Here is a 27,007-nt window from a genome sequence, read left to right as displayed (position 1 = left end):
GGGATTGTCATTACAGGGAGAAACACTGGGGTGAAAATCAAAGTGAGTACCAAGGCAGGGATTGAAAACCTATAGATAAACAACACAGGTTTCAGTCTTCATCATCTACATTCATTATTATCTTGATTTATAATGCAGCTCTGATAGTCAATGAGTAGCTGCCTTGTTTGTAAATCATACAGAAGTCTATGGTATGTGCATCATTCACAAAGAGGTGGTATTGGCATCATACGCACTTGGATACTTCACATTCATAACAATGTTCACATTGGACCTTGTCAATCAGTCTGTACTGAGATGAACCATAGTGGATCAATACTTGCTTCTGATTCCAGTTGCTTACTTTGTGACTAGGTCTATAAAGAGGATTTGGGGTTGGACTGGAACCGCTGGATTTTGAATGGGGAGAGGTCATAGGAGGGCATCTGTCCAAGGCTCAGCTCACACAGCACCTTCCCAACGACTGGACCAAACTTGAAACCATGACCTGGGAAAAGAAAGTGCTCAGTGACCTTAAGTCAGTCTAAAATATGTGCATATAATACAATGTCTAAAGGTTAATCTGGGTAAAACGTAGAGTATGTAATTTACGAACAAAAGGGTCTACAGAATGAGAGCAATATGTGGTAGACCTTGAATTGTTCAATTACTATAATCAGGTAATAGTATTTTTTTGCACTTCATCAATTTCTCACTTTTTTCCATCTCACACTTTTCTCTAAGAATAGCTGTTCAAGCAGATGAGAGGAAGGAGGCTTTTCGAAAGAGAGGGATGAGCGGATCACTCAAAGGGTGATTGTGCTGCCTGCCCAAAATACATTAATCTTATTGAGGTGAGAGGAGGTCAATGGTAGACCTGGGGGAGCAGGTCCTGGCCGTGACAGGCATACAGTGTCACAAAGAGATGGGGAGGGAGGGATGGAGGGGAAGGAGAGAGAATGAGAGAGCAGACACAATAGGGCCAGCAGAATCTCTTTTGTCTGATTCTGTCTGCTTGATTACTATTCTGCCCTGCTATTAGTAATGGTAGACAAAAGGTAGCACAACCCAATAATTATGAGTCTGTGGTACAGAAAATTCCTTCCTGAAATTTGGCGCTACTATATCTTTATGATTTACCATTGCATTCCAGTATAATATATTTCATATTTTCAAATGACAGAGTGGTAGAAAGTCTCAAATCAGATTAATTAGACCTGAACCTAGCATGTAAGCCATTTAGATGAGCGCAATATAAGTGGTTTAAGTGCAATATGAGAGTATTACACTGTGAACACGGTAAACAATATGTGGGTGGTATAAGAGCATCAAACAAATTAATAGTGATACATGGTGACCCCGTCCATTGCTCGTAATGCCTTATTAAAGCAATAGAACACTTGTAATAAACCCTAAACCCCAGGAATATGAGGAGGCTGAAAGAACAATAGAGCACACTAAGCGTAGCAGACTGCCGGTTGTTTTTCCAGTTGTGTCGTTACATGCAAGACAATGCACCGCAAGATGAATAGCTTTGGCACCATGCCAGGGCTGTGGCAGAGCTTGGTGGAGTTCCTAACCCCCCAAGCTGTACGGGTCGTAGATATAAACTGTTTAAGAGCAGAAATTAATTACAAGTTTAATCGCAGAATTCTTTAGCAGAAGCCGCTGAACAGACAGAAATCATTCTGGGAAGTCTCTCCTGGTCTGAGTGAATGGTCTTCCAGTCTGGATTAGTACACTCTGCCAATATGAAAAGGGACGCAGCCAGGCAACAAACCTGGCTTTCAACTGAGGGGCCGGCAGAAACTTACACAAGTTGCCATTTGGCTGTAGGTTTTAGGGATATGGTTCCTCGATGCTGGAATGTGCAGATAGATATTGTACAGAGATTTGAGAACACAGTACCGTGAGAGGTGAATACACAGGGACTCCTGTAAAATACCTGAGAATCCTGCTCCAATGATGATGTTGTTGTGGTGAGGGTGACGATCTAGAACAAAGTGATGGTCTGGTGTGACCTGCAGGCAACAAGAGAGCATGCATACTCCTTGTAAAATGTACACCTGTGTACAGTAAACTTATCCACATTTTATCTACGTGTAAATCAAGAATATTAAGAGTCATTGTTGAAGCACATGGAGGGTTGTTTTGAGTACTGAAAATGTGTCTCCGTGTTCTCTCTTCAATAATGTTGTTTAGAGTCTCTCTGAGAGTTTGCCACATGCTTTCATTCTAATTACATGAATCCAAACTGGATTGCTGAACTTAACCTTGTGTTCCATCCGCACGCTCAATTGAGTCACTCAACAGAACATTGTAATCATAATGTCATGAGTGCTGTTAGAATTAACACATTCTACAGTTATTGTTGATAGCCTCTATCGACGCTCTGAAAATAGCCAATACTAATGATATTGATGGTTTAGTCAGACAGCTAAGTCTCTAGTTAGATTTGTGAGGATTAATCCATCTAGTGAAATGTTCAGCTCTGGGTTACTGTAGTACAGAGACGGCAGCAGTGGCGACCCGTCATTCAGAGCCCCACCTGTTTAGCAAAACATTTATAATTCAAGCCCCTTGGGTGCTGCCATTAAGTTGGCCACAGATAAAATGACATCAAATCAAGTTATATCTACCATAGCTTTGATTGGACTGATCATGTCAACATCATACTTTCCAATCTTAGCTAGCAAGCTAGACAAGCAGTCATCATCATGAATCACGTTGACAATCTACTGGCAAATCCTTTTCAATCCTTGTCATATGAAAATAAATAATAGATAAAACGTATCAATGCTCATCAGCCATTGGACATAAACATTACACAACCAGTTGGAAATCGCAAATGCAACAATGAGTGGTTTGGAAGGAATGAGTGGCTAACTGCAAGCATTGCAAAACAATCACTAGCCTGCTATTCAGTGGAGTGGGTGTGTGGTCAAATTCTGGGTTTAAGGGTCTCTTTTCCTAGCTTAAAAGGATAAACATTCAACACAATGGGCCAGAAAAGGTTGAATACATTGGCCATGCTGTCAATCCAGCATGACTTCTGCCGTGTTCAAAACAGCTGGAAACTTGGAACTGGGAAATCTCCGACTTCAGTGACTTCAAGACAACTGGGAACTCTGAAAAAAATGAGCTCCGATCGGGAAAATACATTTGAATGGCCATCTAACTCGGAATTCCAAGTCGGAACTCGGGCCTCTTTCTAGAGCTCCGATGTGAAGATCACTGACGTCATGATTCAACCTTTTTCCCGAGTTCCCAGTTGTCTTGAAAGCACCATAAATCCAGAGAATGCTAGACTTTGATGACAAAGTTTGATGACAAAATTTGCCCACAAGGACCACCACGCAACCTTCCTGTTCATGTGAGCACAGCACAACAATGGGGAGTCCAAAAACATCTTGTATGCTGCTGCATAAATGATGTAATATGCCAGGGATTTATGTATAATGTAGCTAAGAAAGCAATACTAAGTGTATGTTGTGTAGTAAGCTGGTAGTAGCCCATGTGCCTCACCCTAATAATTTGGTCCCTTTCCCCCTCAGAACTTAGCCTACTGTTCTGATTTAGTGGTGCACATGTACAGTAGCCTATAGTCTGTTTTAGAGAAATGTAATCATTGAATATTGTAAGAGCTTTCAGTGTCTGCTTATAAATGCCCTATTTTTTTATCCTACGGTTCTGACTTGGTGTACAGGGAGAATACTGTAAGAACAGCCCATGTTCTGAATTCCGTCACTGTACATTTCAAAAGTGCTGAAGAAATAGTTATATTGACTACGTCCATTTGAGCTCGCTCATTAATGTCTTCATTTAAATTACGGATTGTCTCTTATCCGCTCGTCGTCCCCTTATGCCATAGTTTGTACATCTCAATTGTCATTAGAAAACACATTTGTTTAAGCAAGTCAGCCATATCAGTTATGTTTTTTGAAGGGAATTAAATGAGGCTGAATGAACTGTTTATCTGCCAGACAAGGCTCCACTGATAGCCAGGTGTAGTAGTGGTAAGGATTCACTCCATGGTGCTGAAAAGAAATCTCTGCTGTTGGGACAGCTTTATGTAGACCGTAACAGTTTGTGGGCACCGTTTGTCACTGTTATAGTGCAATTATTGTATTTTTTTTGTGTTGTGTTGTGTAGTGGCTTTGCTGGCATGGATCACATTTTTGGGGGGGGGAGTTTGCCCCACCAAGATTTCCATGCTAAAATCACCACTGGACGGCAGTAGTCTGACTGACCGTGTACAGGCAGCTCTCCACCACAGCTGGCTCTGGCTCCAGGCCCGGGAGGTAGCGGGACACAAACTGGGACAGGAGATTGACGTCCGTCCTGTCTGTCTGTCGGTCCCTCTCGTCGGGCTCCGTCTCACTGCCCATGTGGTAGCAGATCTGATGAACACAAGGACAATACCACTACTGAAGCATAGAGACATTCTGAATCTCTCACCATGGAGGTGTATGACTTAATTACATGCGTTAGTTGGTTTGATATTCTAAAGTCTTATTAAGGGTAGAAAGTGGGATTTGTCTGATAGCTAAATGCAATGCAATGTATCCTTAGGGATATACACTCAAACCCTACAAACAGCGTCCTCTGTGTATTCATTCCTCACAATAGGGATCTGATTACAGTGTGAAGGAATGCTGCTTTCAGCCTATCCCCTCTACAGGACAGCAGTCATTTTGTCCAAGGAAATGGCACTCTAATAGTTGCTGCATTATTCAGTGTTAGTAGGTGATACTTTCCGTATCCAGGCAGTGTTCCTCACCTTCATCAGGCCTGGGTACTCATTGGAGGGGAGGCCATAGAAGTGGTACTGCGATCCCTCCACTCCCAACTGGACAAAGCAAGGGAAGCGGCTGCTGATGTCATATGTGCCCGGAACCTTCTCCTTCCAGTAGCACACATTGATCTTCACCACCTGGCAACGGCAGCACAGCACATTAGGGCAGACACATTTAACAGACTTTCCTCAAAGGGAACGCACACTCCCTCCCTGTACAGCTTCCTCTGGAGTTACCTGTGCTGTAGTTAGCTGGTGTTTCTATGTTTTGAGGGTGAAATTCGAAACAACATCAGATCTTCTACGTTATATCCACTATCAGAAACTATAGGTTAGGCAGCACCTCCTACTGGAGAATTGATCTTTTTACAGTTATCCATTTGGTCTCCCATGCAGGGTTTTAACCAAGCCCAGCTTTGATATTTGTCCCTGACTGCTACCAATGTGCTATCGTGAGAATGATGATTGAGAAATTATCATTAACTAAAGAGATTCACTGTTGCTATCGAAGTCCTTTGAAAGGGAGAGCAAATGAAATGTAACCATACTTTATAAGTCATGTACAGTATCATCCATATTTAGGTATATGTACAGTACCACTTGCAAAGTCATCAACAGCTATTGTTTTATATTCAACCCAGGGTTCAACTAAAAATAGACAATACATCCTGTACTGTATATGCCGACGGTTTCAAACGTTGGTTGATTTCAAATTTAATCTTCAATTTAATCATTTATATGTAAGATTCACGCCTCCATCTCAAACAAAAATCTAAGTTAAAGAATATGACTAAATCACATCAAACTTGAATAAAAGTGCATTTAAAGTTTGATGTGATTTAGTCCTATTCGTTAACTTAGAATTTTGGTTGAGATGGAGACGTGAATCCAACATATCAAATATGAATTAGACAAACTGGAATTAAATCCAGACTAAATCAGTGGCACAGATGATACATCTCCTTCAAATGTTGATATTTGGTTGCGTTGACAACCAAACAAAATTCAGGATTACTTTTGCAATACAGTAAAAAGCCTAAAGTTAAGTCTATCTTTCAAACTAACGGAACTATTTATTCAACCTTAAAATGAGTAACACATCCATGGCCACATTGTGACTATAAATGTAATCTTATGTAATCATAGGAAGAACGCATGTTCAAGATAGCATGCAAAGGTCACAGGTCTGTGGAGATCTTCCCAATATTGCTGTAATAATTTGCGCAGAATCACAAACAGCATTGACCGCTTTTAATGTAATCTCAACTGCAATCCAGGCTATTTGGTTGTGCTATTAGATGAAGCACAGTGATAACACGTTATATTTAAATACAAAATATCTTACATTGTATTCCCATTTGAACTTTCTTGTGCTTTTAAATGGTTGAAAGCAAAGTGATAACCAAAACTCAGACATTGTTTTTCAATTGGAATTGATCACTGTCTCAACCAAATATTTCCCAAATGTCCATGTTGAAATTACGTGGTGTGCCCAGTGGGTTGTAGTACATAGTTTACTGTAGTTACATTCATGTAGTCAACCTCTCTGTATGGTCAAGCCCTTGTGTCTCGTATTGTCTTGTTTTCCCTAGATGAAGGGTCTGTTCTCCTGCAGTCAGACCTGAGAGATGTGATTATAAATCATCTCAGTTACAGAATTATAGAAAGTGTTTTCAATCATGACCCTGCTGAGAGTAAGGAAGGACAAGTAGAGTTATTTATTCTGGAGACGGACCGTCTGTGTCCCGCAGAGCCTGTTACCGCCCTGTGTCTGACCCTGCAGTGTCTGTCAGAGACACAGACCGCTATAATTCACTGATTATGGCCTCAGGAGGGTGATTATTTATTTATGATAAAAAAACGGAAATATGCTCTCACGGAGTTCCAGGAAAAGTAGAGGTTACAATAGATACAGAATTGTGCTCTTCTTACCTGGCAGAAGTCCTTAGAGTTGTGTGGTCCACACACAGAGGAATGTTTAAATACAGGAACAACATTACGTGGAGTTCAATTGTCCCCATGTCAGCTTGGTGTGTAAGTGAATGGCAAAATGGGTGAATGAAATGTCAGCCGTTATATACACGACATGAACAGAAATATGTGGACACCTGCTCATCGAACATCTCATTCCAAAATCATGGATATTAATATGGATTTGGTCCCCCCTTTGCTGCTCGCAGTCGGCGATCCAATTCATCCCAAAGGTGTTCGATGGGGTTGAAGTCAGGGCTCTGTGCAGGCCAATCAAGTTCTTCCACACCAATCTTGACAAACCATTTCTGTATGGACATCGCTTTGTGCATGTGGGCATTGTCATGCTCAAACAGGAAAGGGCCTTGCCCAAACGGTTGCCACAAAGTTGGAAGCACAGACTCGTCTAGAATGTTTTTGTATGCTGTAGCATTAAGATTTCCCTTCACTGGAACTAAGGGGCCTAGCCCGACCATGAAAAACAGCCCCAGACCATTATTCCTCCTCCACCAAACTTTACAGTTGGCACTATGCATTGGGGCAGGTAGCGTTCTCCTGGCATCCGCCAAACCCCTACCACTCTGCGACTGAGCCGTTGTTGCTTCTAGATGTTGCCACTACACAATATATCGTGTATGTACTGTATGTACTGTATATACAGTGTATGTACTGTTTACACAGTCTATGTACTGTATGTGCTGTATATGTACTGTATGTACTGTATGTGTAGCGTAGGTATTGTATATATAGTGTATGTACTGTATATATAGTGTTTGAACTGTATATATAGTGTATGAACTGTATGTACTGTATGTATACTGTATGTACTGAACATACTGTATATATAGCGTACACACTGTATTTACTGTATAAATAGTGTATGCACTATTTGTCCGGAGAAGACAAGGTGAGCGCTACCATCAGTCCTGTGTCATGCCAACAGTAAAGCATCCTGAGACCATTCAAGTGTGGGGTTGCTTCTCAGCCAAGGGAGTGGGCTCACTCACAATTTTGCCTAAGAACACAGCCATGAATATAGAATGGTACCAACACATCCTCCAAGAGCAACTTCTCCCAACCATCCAGGAACAGTTTGGTGACGAACAATGCCTTTTCCAGCATGATGGAGCACCTTGCCATAAGGCAAAAGTGATAACTAAGTGGCTCGGGGAACAAAACATCGATATTTTGGGTCCGTGGCCAGGAAACTCCCCAGACCTTAATCCCATTGAGAACTTGTGGTCAATCCTCAAGAGGCGGGAGGACAAACAAAACCCCACAAATTCGGACAAACTCCAAGCATTGATTATGCAAGAATGGGCTGCCATCAGTCAGGATGTGGCCCAGAAGTTAATTGACCGCATGCCAGGGCGGATTGCAGAGGTCTTGAAAAAGAAGGGTCAACACTGCAAATATTGAATCTTTTCATCAACTTCATGTAATTGTAAATAAAAGCCTTATGAAATGCTTGTAATTATACTTCAGTATTCCATAGTAACATCTGACAAAAATAACTAAAGACACTGAAGCAGCAAACTTTGTGGAAATTCATATTTGTGTCATTCTCAAAACTTTTGGCCATGACTGTAGTGTATGTACTGTATTTATAGTGTATATACTGTATGTAAGTGGAAGTTAAAGGCCAATCTGTATTTGGTTTTGTTGGAGAGAGATGGGAGCAGATGTCATCACAGGGGGCTCAGCTGCATAGCTGAATGCGTGTTTGTAAGAGAGGTGAAGCTAGCAGGAACAGCTGCAGGAAGTCCTAGGTCTTTGTGTCATATGTATTTATGTTTGTCGTCGTCGTTGTTACATGTTTGTATAACATAATCTGTGTGTCTGCGTGTGTGCGTGTGTGCCTGCATGCGTGTGTGTGCCAGTGGTGATTTTAGCATGTAAATCTTGCTGGGACAAACTCCCCAATATTTTTTTAGAAGCATGCCAGCAAAGTCACTACACAACACAACACTAAACAATACATTAATTGCACTATAACGGTGACAAACAGTGCCCACAAACTGTAAGGGCCTACATAAAGCTGTCCCAACATTCCTTTCAGCACCATGGAGTGAAACCTTACCACCGCTACGCTTGGCTATCACTGTATGTACTGTAAATATTGTGTATGTACTGTATTTACTCTATATATAGTGTATATATTGCATTACTGTATGTATAGTGTATTTACTGTTTATATGGTGTATGTGCTGTATATATAATATATATAATGTATATATAGTGTATGTACTGTATGTACTGTATACATATTGTATGTACTGCATATGTTGTGTATGTACTGTATATATAGTGTAAGTACTGTATGTACTGTAAGTACTGCATATATAGAGTATGTACTGTATATATAGAGTATGTACTGTATATATAGAGTATGTACTGTATATATAGTGTATGAACTGTATGTACTGTATATATACTGTATGTACTGTATTTACTGTATATATAGTGCATGTACAATATTCATAGTGTATGAACTGTTTGTACTGTATATATAGTGTATGTACTGTATATATAGTGTAGGTACTATATGTATTGTATGTACTGTATATATAGTGTAGGTACTATATGTATTGTATGTACTGTATATAGTGTATGTAATATATGTATTGTATGTACTGTATACATATTGCATGTACTGTATATATAGTGTTTGTACAGTACATATAGTGTATGTACCGTATGTACTGTATATACAGTGTATGTACTGTATTTATATTGTATATACTATATATATAGTGTATGTACTGTCTATGAAGTGCATGTACTGTATGTACTGTACATAGTGTATGTTCTGTATATACTGTATATATAGTGTATGTACATGTGTATGTGTCTATGTGTATATAGTGTATGTACTGTATGTACTGTATATTTAGTGTATGTACTGTATATATAGTGCACGTACTCTGTGTTTAGTGTATGTACTGTATGTATAGTGTAAATACTGTATTTACTGTATCTATAGTTTATGCACTGTATATGTACTTTATGTACTGTATATATAGTGTATGTCCTGTATGTATAGAGTTTGTACTGTATGTATAGAGTTTGTACTGTATGTATAGTGTATGTACTGTATGTACTGTATGTATAGTGTATGTACTGTATGTACTGTATGTATTATGTATGTACTGTATGTATAGAGTTTGTACTGTATGTATAGTGTATGTACTGTATGTACTGTATTTATTGTGTATGTACTGTATGCACTGTATGTGTACTGTATGTACTGTATATATTGTGTATGTACTGTATGTACTGTATATATAGTGTACATGCTGTATGTACTATATATAGTGTATATACTGTATTTACTGTATATATAATGTATATACTTCATGTACTGTATATATAGTGTAGGTACTATATGTATTGTATGTACTGTATATAGTGTATGTACTATATGTATTGTATGTACTGTATACATATTGCATGTACTGTATATATAGTGTTTGTACAGTACATATAGTGTTTGTACAGTACATATAGTGTATATAGTGTATGTACTGTATGTACTGTATATACATCGTATGTACTGTATTTATATTGTATATACTATATATATAGTTTATGTACTGTCTATGAAGTGCATGTACTGTATGTACTGTACATAGTGTATGTTCTGTATATACTGTATATATAGTGTATGTACTGTGTATATAGTTTATGTACTCTATGTAATGTATATGTAGTGTATGTACTGTATATATAGTGGATGTACTGTATGTACTGTATATTTAGTGTATGTAATGTATATATAGTGCACGTACTCTGTGTTTAGTGTATGTACTGTATGTATAGTGTAAATACTGTATTTACTGTATATATAGTTTATGCAATGTATATATACTTTATGTACTGTATGTATAGAGTTTGTACTGTATGTATAGAGTTTGTACTGTATGCATAGTGTTTGTACTGTATGTACTGTATGTATTGTGTATGTACTGTATGCACTGTATGTGTACTGTATATACTGTATATATTGTGTATGTACTGTATGTACTGTAGATATAGTGTATATGCTGTATGTACTGCATATATAGTGTATTTACTGTATATATAATGTATATACTTCATGTACTGTATATATAGTATAGGTACTATATGTATTGTATGTACTGTATATAGTGTATGTACTATATGTATTTTATGTACTGTGTATGTACTGTATTTATATTGTATATACTATATATATAGTGTATGTACTGTATATGAAGTGTATGTAGTGTATGTACTGTATGTACTGTATATACAGTGTATGTACTGTATTTATATTGTATATACTATATATATAGTGTATGTACTGTATATGAAGTGTATGTACTGTATGTACTGTACATAGTATATGTTCTGTATGTACTGTACATAGTGTATGTTCTGTATATAGTGTATGTACTGTGTATATAGTGTAATGTATATATAGTGTATGTACTGTGTATATAGTGTAATGTATATGTAGTGTATGTACTGTATATATAGTGTATGTACTGTATTTATATTGTATATACTATATATATAGTTTATGTACTGTCTATGAAGTGCATGTACTGTATGTACTGTACATAGTGTATGTTCTGTATATACTGTATATATAGTGTATGTACTGTGTATATAGTTTATGTACTCTATGTAATGTATATGTAGTGTATGTACTGTATATATAGTGGATGTACTGTATGTACTGTATATTTAGTGTATGTAATGTATATATAGTGCACGTACTCTGTGTTTAGTGTATGTACTGTATGTATAGTGTAAATACTGTATTTACTGTATATATAGTTTATGCAATGTATATATACTTTATGTACTGTATGTATAGAGTTTGTACTGTATGTATAGAGTTTGTACTGTATGCATAGTGTTTGTACTGTATGTACTGTATGTATTGTGTATGTACTGTATGCACTGTATGTGTACTGTATATACTGTATATATTGTGTATGTACTGTATGTACTGTAGATATAGTGTATATGCTGTATGTACTGCATATATAGTGTATTTACTGTATATATAATGTATATACTTCATGTACTGTATATATAGTATAGGTACTATATGTATTGTATGTACTGTATATAGTGTATGTACTATATGTATTTTATGTACTGTGTATGTACTGTATTTATATTGTATATACTATATATATAGTGTATGTACTGTATATGAAGTGTATGTAGTGTATGTACTGTATGTACTGTATATACAGTGTATGTACTGTATTTATATTGTATATACTATATATATAGTGTATGTACTGTATATGAAATGTATGTACTGTATGTACTGTACATAGTATATGTTCTGTATGTACTGTACATAGTGTATGTTCTGTATATAGTGTATGTACTGTGTATATAGTGTAATGTATATATAGTGTATGTACTGTGTATATAGTGTAATGTATATGTAGTGTATGTACTGTATATATAGTGTATGTACTGTATTTATATTGTATATACTATATATATAGTTTATGTACTGTCTATGAAGTGCATGTACTGTATGTACTGTACATAGTGTATGTTCTGTATATACTGTATATATAGTGTATGTACTGTGTATATAGTTTATGTACTCTATGTAATGTATATGTAGTGTATGTACTGTATATATAGTGGATGTACAGTGTATGTACTGTATATTTAGTGTATGTAATGTATATATAGTGCACGTACTCTGTGTTTAGTGTATGTACTGTATGTACTAGTGTACATACTGTATTTACTGTATATATTATGTATGTACTGCATATGTAGTATAAGTACTTTATGTACTGTAAGTACTGCATATATAGAGTTTGTACTGTATGTATAGAGTTTGTACTGTATGCATAGAGTATGTATTGTACATATAGAGTATGTACTGTATGTATTGTGTATGTACTGTATGCACTGTATGTGTACTGTATATACTGTATATATTGTGTATGTACTGTATGTACTGTATATCATAGTGTATGATGCTGTATGTACTGCATATATAGTGTATTTACTGTATATATAGTATAGGTACTATATGCATTGCATGTACTGTATATATAGTATAGGTACTATATGTATTGTATGTACTGTATATAGTGTATGTACTATATGTATTTTATGTACTGTGTATGTACTGTATTTATATTGTATATACTGTATATATAGTGTATGTACTGTATATGAAGTGTATGTAGTGTATGTACTGTATGTACTGTATATACAGTGTATGTACTGTATTTATATTGTATATACTATATATATAGTGTATGTACTGTATATGAAATGTATGTACTGTATGTACTGTACATAGTATATGTTCTGTATGTACTGTATACATAGTGTATGTTCATGTATATAGTGTATGTACTGTGTATATAGTGTATGTACTGTATATATAGTGTATGTACTGTGTATATAGTGTAATGTACTCTATGTTTAGTGTATGTACTGTATATATAGTGTATGTACTGTATTTATATTGTATATACTATATATATAGTTTATGTACTGTCTATGAAGTGCATGTACTGTATGTACTGTACATAGTGTATGTTCTGTATATACTGTATATATAGTGTATGTACTGTGTATATAGATTTATGTACTCTATGTAATGTATATGTAGTGTATGTACTGTATATATAGTGGATGTACTGTATGTACTGTATATTTAGTGTATGTAATGTATATATAGTGCACGTACTCTGTGTTTAGTGTATGTACTGTATGTATAGTGTAAATACTGTATTTACTGTATATATAGTTTATGCAATGTATATATACTTTATGTACTGTATGTATTAGAGTTTGTACTGTATGTATAGAGTTTGTACTGTATGCATAGTGTTTGTACTGTATGTACTGTATGTATTGTGTATGTACTGTATGCACTGTATGTGTACTGTATATACTGTATATATTGTGTATGTACTGTATGTACTGTAGATATAGTGTATATGCTGTATGTACTGCATATAGTGTATATGCTGTATTTACTGTATATATAATGTATATACTTCATGTACTGTATATATAGTATAGGTACTATATGTATTGTATGTACTGTATATAGTGTATGTACTATATGTATTTTATGTACTGTGTATGTATTGCATGTACTGTATATATAGTGTATATACTAGTATATATAGTGTATGTACTGTATATGATAGTGTATGTAGTGTATGTACTGTATGTACTGTATATACAGTCGTATGTACTGTATTTATATTGTATATACTATATATATAGTGTATGTACTGTATATGAAGTGTATGTACTGTATGTACTGTACATAGTATATGTTCTGTATGTACTGTACATAGTGTATGTTCTGTATATAGTGTATGTACTGTGTATATAGTGTAATGTATATATAGTGTATGTACTGTGTATATAGTGTAATGTATATGTAGTGTATGTACTGTATATATAGTGTATGTACTGTATGTACTGTATACATAGTGTATGTACTGTATGTATATGGTATGTACTGTATGTACTGTGCATATAGTGTATGTACTATATTTATAGTGTATGTACTGTATGGATTGTATGTAAGTGGAAGTTAAAGGCCAATCTGTATTTGGTTTTGTTGGAGAGAGATGGGAGCAGATGTCATCACAGGGGGCTCAGCTGCATAGCTGAATGTGTGTTTGTAAGAGAGGTGTATTTATGTTTGTCGTCGTCGTTGTTACATGTTTGTATGACATAAACTGTGTGTCTGCGTGTGTGCCTGCATGCGTGTGTGTGCCAGTGGTGATTTTAGCATGTAAATCTTGCTGGGACAAACTCCCCAATATTTTTTTAGAAGCATGCCAGCAAAGTCACTACAAAACACAACACTAAACAATACATTAATTGCACTATAACGGTGACAAACAGTGCCCACAAACTGTAAGGGCCTACATAAAGCTGTCCCAACATTCCTTTCAGCACCATGGAGTGAAACCTTACCACCGCTACGCTTGGCTATCACTGTATGTACTGTAAATATTGTGTATGTACTGTATTTACTCTATATATAGTGTATATACTGCATATACTGTATGTATAGTGTATTTACTGTTTATATGGTGTATGTGCTGTATATACTACATATATAGTGTATTTACTGTATATATAGTGTATGTACTGTATGTACTGTATACATATTGTATGTACTGCATATGTTGTGTATGTACTGTATATATAGTGTAAGTACTGTATGTACTGTAAGTACTGCATATATAGAGTATGTACTGTATATATAGAGTATGTACTGTATATATAGAGTATGTACTGTATATATAGTGTATGTATAAACTGTATGTACTGTATATATACTGTATGTACAGTGTATTTACTGTATATATAGTGCATGTACAATATTCATAGTGTATGAACTGTTTGTACTGTATATGATAGTGTATGTACTGTATATATAGTGTAGGTACTATATGTATCTGTATGTACTGTATATATAGTGTAGGTACTATATGTATTGTATGTACTGTGTATATAGTGTAATGTAATATATGTATTGTATGTACTGTATACATATTGCATGTACTGTATATATAGTGTTTGTACAGTACATATAGTGTATGTACCGTATGTACTGTATATACAGTGTATGTACTGTATTTATATTGTATATACTATATATATAGTGTATGTACTGTCTATGAAGTGCATGTACTGTATGTACTATATTTATAGTGTATGTTCTGTATATACTGTATATATAGTGTATGTACATGTGTATGTGTCTATGTGTATATAGTGTATGTACTGTATATTTAGTGTATGTACTGTATATATAGTGCACGTACTCTGTGTTTAGTGTATGTACTGTATGTATAGTGTAAATACTGTATTTACTGTATCTATAGTTTATGCACTGTATATGTACTTTATGTACTGTATATATAGTGTATGTCCTGTATGTATAGAGTTTGTACTGTATGTATAGAGTTTGTACTGTATGTATAGTGTATGTACTGTATGTACTGTATATATAGTGTATGTCCTGTATGTATAGAGTTTGTACTGTATGTATAGTGTATGTACTGTATGTACTGTATGTATTATGTATGTACTGTATGTATAGAGTTTGTACTGTATGTATAGTGTATGTACTGTATGTACTGTATTTATTGTGTATGTACTGTATGCACTGTATGTGTACTGTATGTATTGTATATATTGTGTATGTACTGTATGTACTGTATATATAGTGTACATGCTGTATGTACTATATATAGTGTATATACTGTATTTACTGTATATATAATGTATATACTTCATGTACTGTATATATAGTGTAGGTACTATATGTATTGTATGTACTGTATATAGTGTATGTACTATATGTATTGTATGTACTGTATACATATTGCATGTACTGTATATATAGTGTTTGTACAGTACATATAGTGTTTGTACAGTACATATAGTGTATATAAGGTATGTACTGTATGTACTGTATATACATCGTATGTACTGTATTTATATTGTATATACTATATATATAGTTTATGTACTGTCTATGAAGTGCATGTACTGTATGTACTGTACATAGTGTATGTTCTGTATATACTGTATATATAGTGTATGTACTGTGTATATAGTTTATGTACTCTATGTAATGTATATGTAGTGTATGTACTGTATGTACTGTATATTTAGTGTATGTAATGTATATATAGTGCACGTACTCTGTGTTTAGTGTATGTACTGTATGTATAGTGTAAATACTGTATTTACTGTATATATAGTTTATGCAATGTATATATACTTTATGTACTGTATGTATAGAGTTTGTACTGTATGTATAGAGTTTGTACTGTATGCATAGTGTTTGTACTGTATGTACTGTATGTATTGTGTATGTACTGTATGCACTGTATGTGTACTGTATATACTGTATATATTGTGTATGTACTGTATGTACTGTAGATATAGTGTATATGCTGTATGTACTGCATATATAGTGTATTTACTGTATATATAATGTATATACTTCATGTACTGTATATATAGTATAGGTACTATATGTATTGTGTGTACTGTATATAGTGTATGTACTATATGTATTTTATGTACTGTGTATGTACTGTATTTATATTGTATATACTATATATATAGTGTATGTACTGTATATGAAGTGTATGTAGTGTATGTACTGTATGTACTGTATATACAGTGTATGTACTGTATTTATATTGTATATACTATATATATAGTGTATGTACTGTATATGAAGTGTATGTACTGTATGTACTGTACATAGTATATGTTCTGTATGTACTGTACATAGTGTATGTTCTGTATATAGTGTATGTACTGTGTATATAGTGTAATGTATATATAGTGTATGTACTGTGTATATAGTGTAATGTATATGTAGTGTATGTACTGTATATATAGTGTATGTACTGTATGTACTGTATACATAGTGTATGTACTGTATGTATATGGTATGTACTGTATGTACTGTGCATATAGTGTATGTACTATATTTATAGTGTATGTACTGTATGGATTGTATGTAAGTGGAAGTTAAAGGCCAATCTGTATTTGGTTTTGTTGGAGAGACATGGGAGCAGATGTCATCACAGGGGGCTCAGCTGCATAGCTGGATGTGTGTTTGTAAGAGAGGTGTATTTATGTTTGTCGTCGTCGTTGCTACATGTTTGTATAACATAAACTGTGTGTCTGCGTGTGTGCCTGCATGCGTGTGTGTGCCAGTGGTGATTTTAGCATGTAAATCTTGCTGGGGCAAACTCCCCAATTTTTTTTTAGACTCATGCCAGCAAAGCCACTACACAACACAACACTAAACAATACATTAATTGCACTATAAGGGTGACAAACGGTGCCCAGAAACTGTCAGGGCCTACGTAAAGCTGTCCCAACAGCAGAATGTTCCTTTCAGCAACATGGAGTGAATCCTTACCACTGCTACACTTGGCTATCAGCGGAGCCTTGTCTGTCATCGAAAGAGTTAATTCAGCGTCATTTACAGCCTTTTTAAAAGCCATAGCTGATATGGCTGACTTGCTTAAACAAATGTGGTTTTTACTGACTCTTTGTGGATTTGTGTAAGTCAATAAGAACCGCATTCTCCTTCAATGATAACAAACGCCAACATGAGTTTTGACTTTGTAACCATACACAAACATATTACATTCATGTTCAGTAAGTTCATAAAATGTATTCTTATATCATTAACACTTAGCTCTAAGTATAAGCAAGTGCAAGCAAAGGAGCTGCGACGAGGTAGGCCTATTCCTTCAGCACTTTCAAAATGGACACAGACAGAAATTCAGATATTGTAGATGTTAGTTCAGATAAATTCAGCAAGATTTTGAGGCCTTAAATTCACCAAAGAGAGAGAGAGAGAGAGAGAGAGACTCGGTTCGCCTACAGTACCATTTGAAGTATTTTGCTAGGCCTATGTAGTCTAAAAAGAATAAAAATAAATTTGTGAGGATCCAGTTTTAAAAACAATATACCGACGCACAGACAGCACATTGCGCAAACAAAACAACCCTCTCTATATCAAAAGGAATTACATTGGTCTATTACTGAATTTTTTGTTGAAAACAAAAATTTGAATGGGAAGAGACTGTCACTGGCAAACAGACTCAACAACATAATATTGTATCTCCTTCTCGTCAAGAAAAGAACATGAGCTAATTATAATACACAAAGTAAGCAAAACAATGAAATCATTCCAACATTGCCTACAATTATGAATAAGATACAGTATTAATGAGATACAGTGAGGGAAAAAAGTATTTGATCCCCTGCTGATTTTGTACGTTTGCCCACTGACAAAGAAATGATCAGTCTATAATTTTAATGGTAGGTTTATTTGAACAGTGAGAGACAGAATATCAACAAAAAAATCCAGAAAAACGCATGTCAAAAATGTTATGAATTGATTTGCATTTTAATGAGGGAAATAAGTATTTGACCCCTCTGCAAAACATGACTTAGTACTTGGTGGCAAAACCCTTGTTGGCAATCACAGAGGTCAGACGTTTCTTGTAGTTGGCCACCAGGTTTGCACACATCTCAGGAGGGATTTTGTCCCACTCCTCTTTGCAGATCTTCTTCAAGTCATTAAGGTTTTGAGGCTGACGTTTGGCAACTCGAACCTTCAGCTCCCTCCACAGATTTTCTATGGGATTAAGGTCTGGATACTGGCTAGGCCACTCCAGGACCTTAATGTGCTTCTTCTTGAGCCACTCCTTTGTTGCCTTGGCCGTGTGTTTTGGGTCATTGTCATGCTGGAATACCCATCCACGACCCATTTTCAATACCCTGGCTGAGGGAAGGAGGTTTTCACCCAAGATTTGACGGTACATGGCCCCGTCCATCGTCCCTTTGATGCGGTGAAGTTGTCCTGTCCCTTTAGCAGAAAAACACTCCCAAAGCATATTGTTTCCACCTCCATGTTTGACGGTGGGGATGGTTTCTTGGGGTCATAGGCAGCATTCCTCCTCCTCCAAACACGGCAAGTTGGGTTGATGCCAAAGAACTCCATTTTGGTCTCATCTGACCACAACACGTTCACCCAGTTGTCCTCTGAATCATTCAGATGTTCATTGGCAAACTTCAGACGGGCATGTATATGTGCTTTCTTGAGCAGGGGGACCTTGCGGGCGCTGCAGGATTTCAGTCCTTCACGGCATAGTGTGTTACCAATTGTTTTCTTGATGACTATGGTCCCAGCTGCCTTGAGATCATTGACAAGATCCTCCTGTGTAGTTCTGGGCTGATTCCTCACCGTTCTCATGATCATTGCAACTTCACGAGGTGAGATCTTGCATGGAGCCCCAGGCTGAGGGAGATTGACAGGTCTTTTGTGTTTCTTCCATTTGCGAATAATCACAGAAACTGTTGTCACCTTCTCACCAAGCTGCTTGGCGATGGTCTTGTAGCCCATTCCAGCCTTGTGTAGGTCTACAATCTTGTCCCTGAATTCCTTGGAGAGCTCTTTGGTCTTGGCCATGGTGGAGAGTTTGGAATCTGATTGATTGATTGCTTCTGTGGACAGGTATCTTTTATACAGGTAAGAAACTGAGATTAGTAGCACTCCCTTTAAGAGTGTGCTCCTAATCTCCGTTCGTTACCTGTATGAAAGACACCTGGGAGCCAGAAATCTTTTTGATTGAGAAGGGGTCAAATACTTATTTCCCTCATTAAAATGCAAATCAATTTATAACATTTTTGACATGCATTTTTCTGGATATTTTTGTTGTTATTCTGTCTCTCACTGTTCAAATAAACCTACCATTAAAATTATAGACTGATAATTTCTTTGTCAGTGGGCAAACGTACAAAATCAGCAGGGGATCAAATACTTTTTTCCCTCACTGTATAAGCAATAGGCCTATAACAATGAGATGTATAAACAATGGCATAAGGGAACGATGAGCAGACATGAGGCAATCCGTAATTTCGATTAAGACTAATGAGCGAGCTAAAATGGACGTAGTCAATAGAACTATTTGTTCAGCACCTAAATGTACAGCAACAGAATTCAGAACATGGGCCGTTCTTACAGTATTCTCCCTGTACACCTAGTCAGAATCATAGGATAAATAAAGGGGGCATATAAGCAGACAAAGAAAGTTCTTACAATATTTGATGGTGACATTTCTCTAAAACAGGCTATAGGCACCAAGTCAGAACAGAAGGCTAAGTGCTGAGGGGGAAATTATTTAGGGTGAGGCACATGGGCAATTTTGTCATCAAAGTCTGGTATTCTCCGGATTTATGGTGCTTTCAAGACAAATGGGAACTCTGGGGTAGACAAAACAAGGTTGTATCATGACGTCAGTGATCTTCAGGTCGTAGCTCTAGAAAGAGGCCAGAGTTCCCGACTTGGAATTCCGAGTTGGGTGACCGCTCAAGACGTATTTTCCCAGTTGGAGCTAGTTTTTTTCAGAGTTCCCATTTGTCTTGAACTCACTGAAGTCTGAGATTTCCCAGTTCTGAGTTTCAAATTGTTTTGAATGCGGCAGAAGTCATGCTGGATTACATTGTTTGTAAACTTATATATGACAAGAATTGAAGACAAAATTACATGCAAAACAGTTTTTGCTCAGAATCTTCACTCGTGTGTATGCATACGTGTGTGTGCGCATGTGTGTTTGTGTGACTGCACCTGTAGTGGTATTTGTAGTCCAGTATAGGCCATCAGTGTGTTGGCCCAGGACCCAGCTGTAATAACCAGGCTCTCTGCCCTGTAGACCTCAGTTGCTGTCGTCACGGTGACTGTAGAGCCAGGCTGGATGTCTGTAACCTGATCTCCATCCTTTATCACTCCTCCTTCACTCTGGAACACTCTCTGGGAATGCATGCGAGAGATGCAAAAATTAATGGAAAAGCTTTTCTTACTTCGCTTAATTTGTATAATATAGTAAGAAACACGACTGTAAAAGGGTGGTATGACTTTTGACCTCTATCATGGCTTTCCTTTGTGGTCTGATCAGCCTCATGGGAGGGCCATTTGGATAATGAAGTTAAGGTCATCTGTGATACTGATTTTAAGGTAAATTGAGTAATTGATAATTATGAACGAGTTTATAGTTCTTTGACATATTTGTAATTTGAACCAATGAGAAGAAAGAAATGGCATAGCCTTGGACTAATTGGTGTTTGGGAAAGTGTGGCGTTAAGTGAGTGAGAAAGGAAAAGGTTGCATATCCCAGAACCAATGTATGTTTGTGAGCAGGGGTTGTGAGAGAGCTTTCAATTTTGTGCAGATGAGGGATATACATTTTATAATGAATTATACATCTTATTTATTTATTTATTGTCCTATCATGGTGGAATAGCATTTTAAAATAAATTATACATCTAATTTATTTATTGTCCTATCATGGGAAACTAAATTTAAAAAATAAATTATACATCTAATTAATAAATTTATGGTCCTATATTGATGGAATGGTCCACAACCCTATACCCTAGATACCCACCTGAACGACCCAGATACTAATGAGAAGTCCCTATCTGTTTTATGGGCCTGCTGTAAGCAGCCTGTATGCAGCCAAAATGCGGTCAGAGACCTTCTAGAGCAGCACCGCCCCCTCAAGATTCTGAGCCTGCCTGGCAGGGTTGGTTCTGCAAAGCCAGAGCCCCCTGATGGGAGAGCATAATTTACAAGGAAATTCTCAAAGCTGCTAATGAGAACCTTGACGACCTTGTACCTAGCCGGTGGGGATTCCGGTGGGGTGCCCCCACCCAGGCAGTGGCAGGGGGTCACACTCGGACATTCAGAGAGGGGGCATATTATTGTGGCCCTGGTGGCACAAAATCTGACTGCACGGACTTGCTTGGGAATATAGTCACAATGGGGGACCATGTGTGGGTGTATCAGGGGAAGGGGGTATATCTGACCTCCATCACCTAGTACGTGACAATGGTTAATCAAATCTCCCCATTTCTGCCCATTTTTTGCTCAGTTTTGCAGGCCTCATACAGATGCAACTGTTTATACATTCGTAAATCAAGACCTTTCTTGAGTTGGACTCTAGGATGGTGCAACTGTTGAGAATCTGAGTCCATGGTTGTTGTGGGGGAAAGGGGTTGTGTGTGTGTGTGTGTGTGTGTGTGTGTGTGTATCCCACAACTGTTGCGAGGGAGTAAAAGATGTCAGGTACAATATAGGATGATTCACAATAGTTGTTTGCTAAAATAATATTTAATCCTAATAATCCTTTGCTTAAACTGCCTACATTACTACAAATATTAATGGCTAATTATGGAAAATACGTTTTTTAAAATATATTTTTAATGGCTATATATAATACAAATCGAGGTGAGGGCGATGGAATGCATTTGGCGGTTGATCTGCTTCTGTTCTGTGGGCGGCACTGTGTGCTCTTTTCGAAGGGTGGGTCCCGGTCTCTCCGGGGCCATGTGACCGGGGGGTCAGGGGTGGTTGGGGTTTTAGCGGTTGGAATAGTGGGACCAATTGGAGGTTTACTTAGTAGCAATGCAAATATCATGGTACAGCTATATAGACACTCAATCATCATGTCACTTTTTAATGGTACGTTTACAAACATATATTATGATAAATAGAATTGAAACTTGTGTCTCATTATGGTCATTGATGGAATAAGTATAGCCAGTTATATTAATGGCTTAGCAGATAATAAAAAAAGACGATCAGTATTTAAGAGAAGGAATATAATATCTATTGTTTACAGGAAACTCTTTCAACAATTTTAGATGAAGTTTTGTGGAAAAATGACTGGGGGGCTAAATATATTTCTCCCATGGGCAAAGAAATTGATGATATTAATTAACAGTAATTTTGATCCAAACTCGCAAATTGTCCAAACAGATCCTCAAGGTAGATGATTTTAAATATGTTATTGGACCATAAACAGATATGGCTTATTAACCTATACGGTCCAAATAATGATGATCCACGCTTCTTTGAAAATGTATATAAGAATTTATCAACTCTAAAAGCAACACTAGACTCTATTATTATGGTGGGAGATTTTAATACGGTTTTAAATACCTCTATGGACCGTAAAGGAGATCACACTACAAACTATCACCCTCAGGCACTTAAGGAAATCATGAATGTCATGGATATATTGGAATTATCAGATATATGGAGACTTAAATACCCTGACCTAGTGAGATATACATAACGGGGGCTTAATCAAGCTAGTCGTCTTGATTACTTTCTTATGTCATTCTCTCTGGCACCAAAAGTTTAAAAAGTGTTGATAGGGGACAGAATGCGGTTGGATCATCACATAATAGGCATATATATTATTCTTACATAATTTTCACGTGGGTGAGGATATTGGAAATTTAATCAAAGCCTACTGGATATAAACGTGTTTTTAACGAGGACAGAATCATTTATAACTTGCTTTTTCCGACATAACATAGGTACAGCAGATCCCATTATTGTTTGGGACACTTTTAAATGTGCCTTTAGAGGCCATGCAATTCAGTACTCATCTATAAAAGAAAAGCAATTTAGGTCAAACGAGTCCATATTAACAAAGGAAATTGAAGGACTAACAGTACAGACAGATACTGTAGCAATAAAAACGGTACCATAAAGGCTCAGAGTAAGTTAGAGGAAAAACTAAAAGAAATGGAGGAACTTAATTCAAGAAAGATCCATTGTAATATACTGTATTATAAAAATAATAAAAACTTTTTTTGATATACTCAGATGACCATTATTAGCATGTTTTAACCACTTCTATATAAACGGTAGATTATCAGACACGCAATAAGAAGGTCTGATTTCATTATTACTGAAACAGGATCAAAGTGGTACATATAAAGATCCCATCCATTTAAAAAATTGGAGGCCTCTTACACTTCAGTGTTGTGATGCAAAAATCCTAGTTAAATGCTTGGCACATAGAATTAAAAAGGTTTTGTCAGATATTATTTATCCTAATCGGACAGTTTTTTTACATGGACGATACATTTGAGATCATAAAAGACAAATACTGGAAACAATAGAATACTATGAAATATCGGGAAATCCAGGCCTGGTTTTCATAGCTGACTTTGAAAAGGCTTTTGATAAAGTATGACTGGAGTTTATATATAAATGCCTGGACTATTTCAATTTTGGAGAATCTCTTTTAAAATGGGTTAAAGTTATGTATAGTAGCCATAGGTGTACAATAGTAAATAATGGCTATATCTTAGAAAGGTTTAAACTGTCAAGAGGAGTTAAACAAGGTTGTCCACTATCGGCACATCTATTTATTATTGCCATCTAAATGTTAACTGTTAAAATTAGATCCAACAATAATATTAAGGGATTAGAAATCCAGGGCTGAAAAACAAAGGTGTCATTGTACGCAGATGATTCTTGTTTTCTTTTAAAACCTCAATTGGAATCCCTCCACAACATAGAGGATCTAGATACTTTTTCTAACCTCTCTGGATTTAAACCAAATGATGAGAAGTGTATCATAACATGCTTTGTAAGTAGGAAAACCTGCAAAATCGGCAGTGTATCAAATACCTGTTCTTCCCACTTCCCACTTTTTTGCTAAAGATATGTTTTTGTTTCTTTTTGACCATTTTAATGGAAAATTATTACAGTAAGGTACTTAATTGTTACCCCAAAATGATTTGATATTGATATAAAAACGTCAGCATTGGGACTTTAACCACAGTGTGGATCAATCCACCAGAGTGGAGGGGCCTAATGAGAGGAATATATAACCTGAAAAGTAGTTATTGGCAGAGAGGTTTGGAAATCTCTTTGTTTGATCTGTTTATGCCACGTTAAAAACACCTGGGAACTCGGAAATCTCAGACTTCAGTGCGTTCAAGACAACTGGGAACTCAGAAAAAGATCTTCTCAGAATGGGAAAAATCGATTTGAACGATCATCCGACTCTAAATTCCAAGTTGGGAACTCGGGCCTCTTTCTAGAGCTCCCACTTTCCGACCTGAAGATCACTTAGTTTGACTTCTTATTTTTCAGAGTTCCCAGTTATCTTGAAAGCACCATTACTACCTGCTGATGTCACCGGGCAAAACTCCTCCCATATAAAACATGCTGATTTAAAGGGCATGTGTGGATTTTCACACATTTACATTGTTAGTTTCATCAGCTGTTGTACAGTATGATACAAAATACAGGGAAAAATTTACATTTTGACTGCACTGGGCCTTACTCAAAGCCTTACTCAGAGACATAGAAAGAGAGGAAAGATACGTTTGAGTGGGAAGACAATGGGTGTGAAAATGTTTAACCTATTACATTTCAGACTCAAAGCCATAAAAACTAACCAAGATAGTTTTTTGTAAAAAATGTAAGAGCCCTAACTGAACATTTTGAAAATGTGTCAGGTTGCTGTCATGCCAAATAGTGTCCACTGCCAGATAGTGTCCACCCTCTGCATCACAATGAGCTAAAACAGGGTCACAAAGGGTGTTTTTTGGTAGTCTTACAAATCTTCATGGTATCAAAAGAATACACCTCACACACACATGGCTATTGGCTCAAATTGAAGAAGACACTTGTACTATGTCAGATAATGAGTTTAAATGTATTTAAGTTTGAGTGTATATCCCAATATTACATATTATATTCAAAACAGAAGATTAAACATAAAAAAATAGTTTTTTTTTAGGTGTACATAAAGAGGAGTATTCAAAAATGGTCTGTTGGTTGATATTCCCCTTGGGGGACTCCCCATCATCTTGTCAAAATGTGCAAAACAATTCATTGAGAGTCTTAGCTTTCACAATAGCTGACAACTCCAACCGTTCAAAAGTTAGAGACACATTTGTGGGAAAAAGACAACTGCTAATTAGCAGATATTGGAGGTTACTCATGTTCTATGAACGAAGCAGTGCATTCCGTGGATAGAAAATCATTGGGGAGAGGATGACGTAATAGACCCCTGGAATATTGGGGGGGACATGTCCCACTCACTCTGAGCAAGGGAACACGACCTTCGTTTGCTGTTTGCTAAGATGGATTTCAGGCCTCTTTTCTCCCATATGCCACTGTTTTGGTGGAAAAATAGACATGGAAAAAAATGTAATAATAGACACCTTCCATTGGTCCTTTACATTTTCTGTTGGATTAATTACTTTATGGTAGGGATTCCGTTGGGATTGCTTTTTTGTATTTTTTGCCCCCCCGCATTGGATTATAAGTATTTATTTGATTTAGACTTGGACTCAAACAGTCAAACTGTGGTTTTGGTAGGAAGGTTTTCAGTTACATTGTGAATTTTCTCATTGCACTTTTGGCTCCTACAGAACTATTAATTTGTTGTTGATGTTTGAATCCTTATTCTGTTGTTTATGCTGAACCCCTATGATTTTTCTATTAATACCATTATTATTGCAGTGGCCAAGTTCCTTAATATCAAAGTTTGTGGTTTATGGAGAGGGCCGTGTTGTATGCTAGGGCCACCCAGGGCTGGCCTGAGCTGTAGGTATCTGAGTGGCTGCCTCTAATTGAATGGTCTGGGTGAGGGATGGTCTCCGGGGCGATGTATGACTGCTGTTTTCTCTGGTGCAGGCGGCCTGCTGTGATACATGTGCAGCACCACAGCCAGGAGACTGCTCCATTCATCAGCACTCCTCCCCCAACCCTCTAAGCCTGCTCCGCTGGGTGGGTGTAAATATGATCTGCACCCCAGTGCGGCCCGCCCGTCCTTGAGTGATGGGCACAGTGTCCGGAGGCTGCCCACAGGCATAGCTCTCATCTATCCTCCTCACTGAAGGATCCAT

The 27,007-nt window shown here is 36.6% G+C and overlaps 1 protein-coding gene across 1 annotated transcript; it reads right to left on the bottom strand.

The window, feature by feature from the left end:
* LOC139536703 (peroxisomal sarcosine oxidase-like) lies at positions 1 to 27,007 on the bottom strand. Its single transcript, XM_071337310.1, has 6 exons — positions 26,912 to 27,007; positions 20,913 to 21,095; positions 4,760 to 4,912; positions 4,230 to 4,379; positions 1,925 to 2,000; positions 1 to 487 (listed from the first exon to the last, which is right to left on the bottom strand). Exons 1-6 carry the CDS (start codon positions 27,005 to 27,007, stop codon positions 357 to 359), a joined length of 789 nt encoding a protein of 262 aa, XP_071193411.1. The 3' UTR covers positions 1 to 356.

The sequence above is a fragment of the Salvelinus alpinus genome, chromosome 13, assembly GCF_045679555.1.
Source record: "Salvelinus alpinus chromosome 13, SLU_Salpinus.1, whole genome shotgun sequence".
NCBI classification, from domain to species: domain Eukaryota; kingdom Metazoa; phylum Chordata; class Actinopteri; order Salmoniformes; family Salmonidae; genus Salvelinus; species Salvelinus alpinus.
Note: the sequence above shows the minus strand (reverse complement) of the source record. Positions and strands in the feature narration are given on the sequence as shown.

Coding starts and splice junctions, on each gene's coding strand:
- LOC139536703 (XM_071337310.1), bottom strand. CDS start 27,007: ATGGATCCTTCAGTGAGGAGGATAGATGAGAGCTATGCCTGTGGGCAG. Junction 21,096..26,911: donor GACGGGCGGGCCGCACTGGG/GTGCAGATCATA, acceptor ATGCATTCCCAG/AGAGTGTTCCAGAGTGAAGG. Junction 2,001..4,229: donor TGGAGAGCTGCCTGTACACG/GTCAGTCAGACT, acceptor TGTTGCCTGCAG/GTCACACCAGACCATCACTT.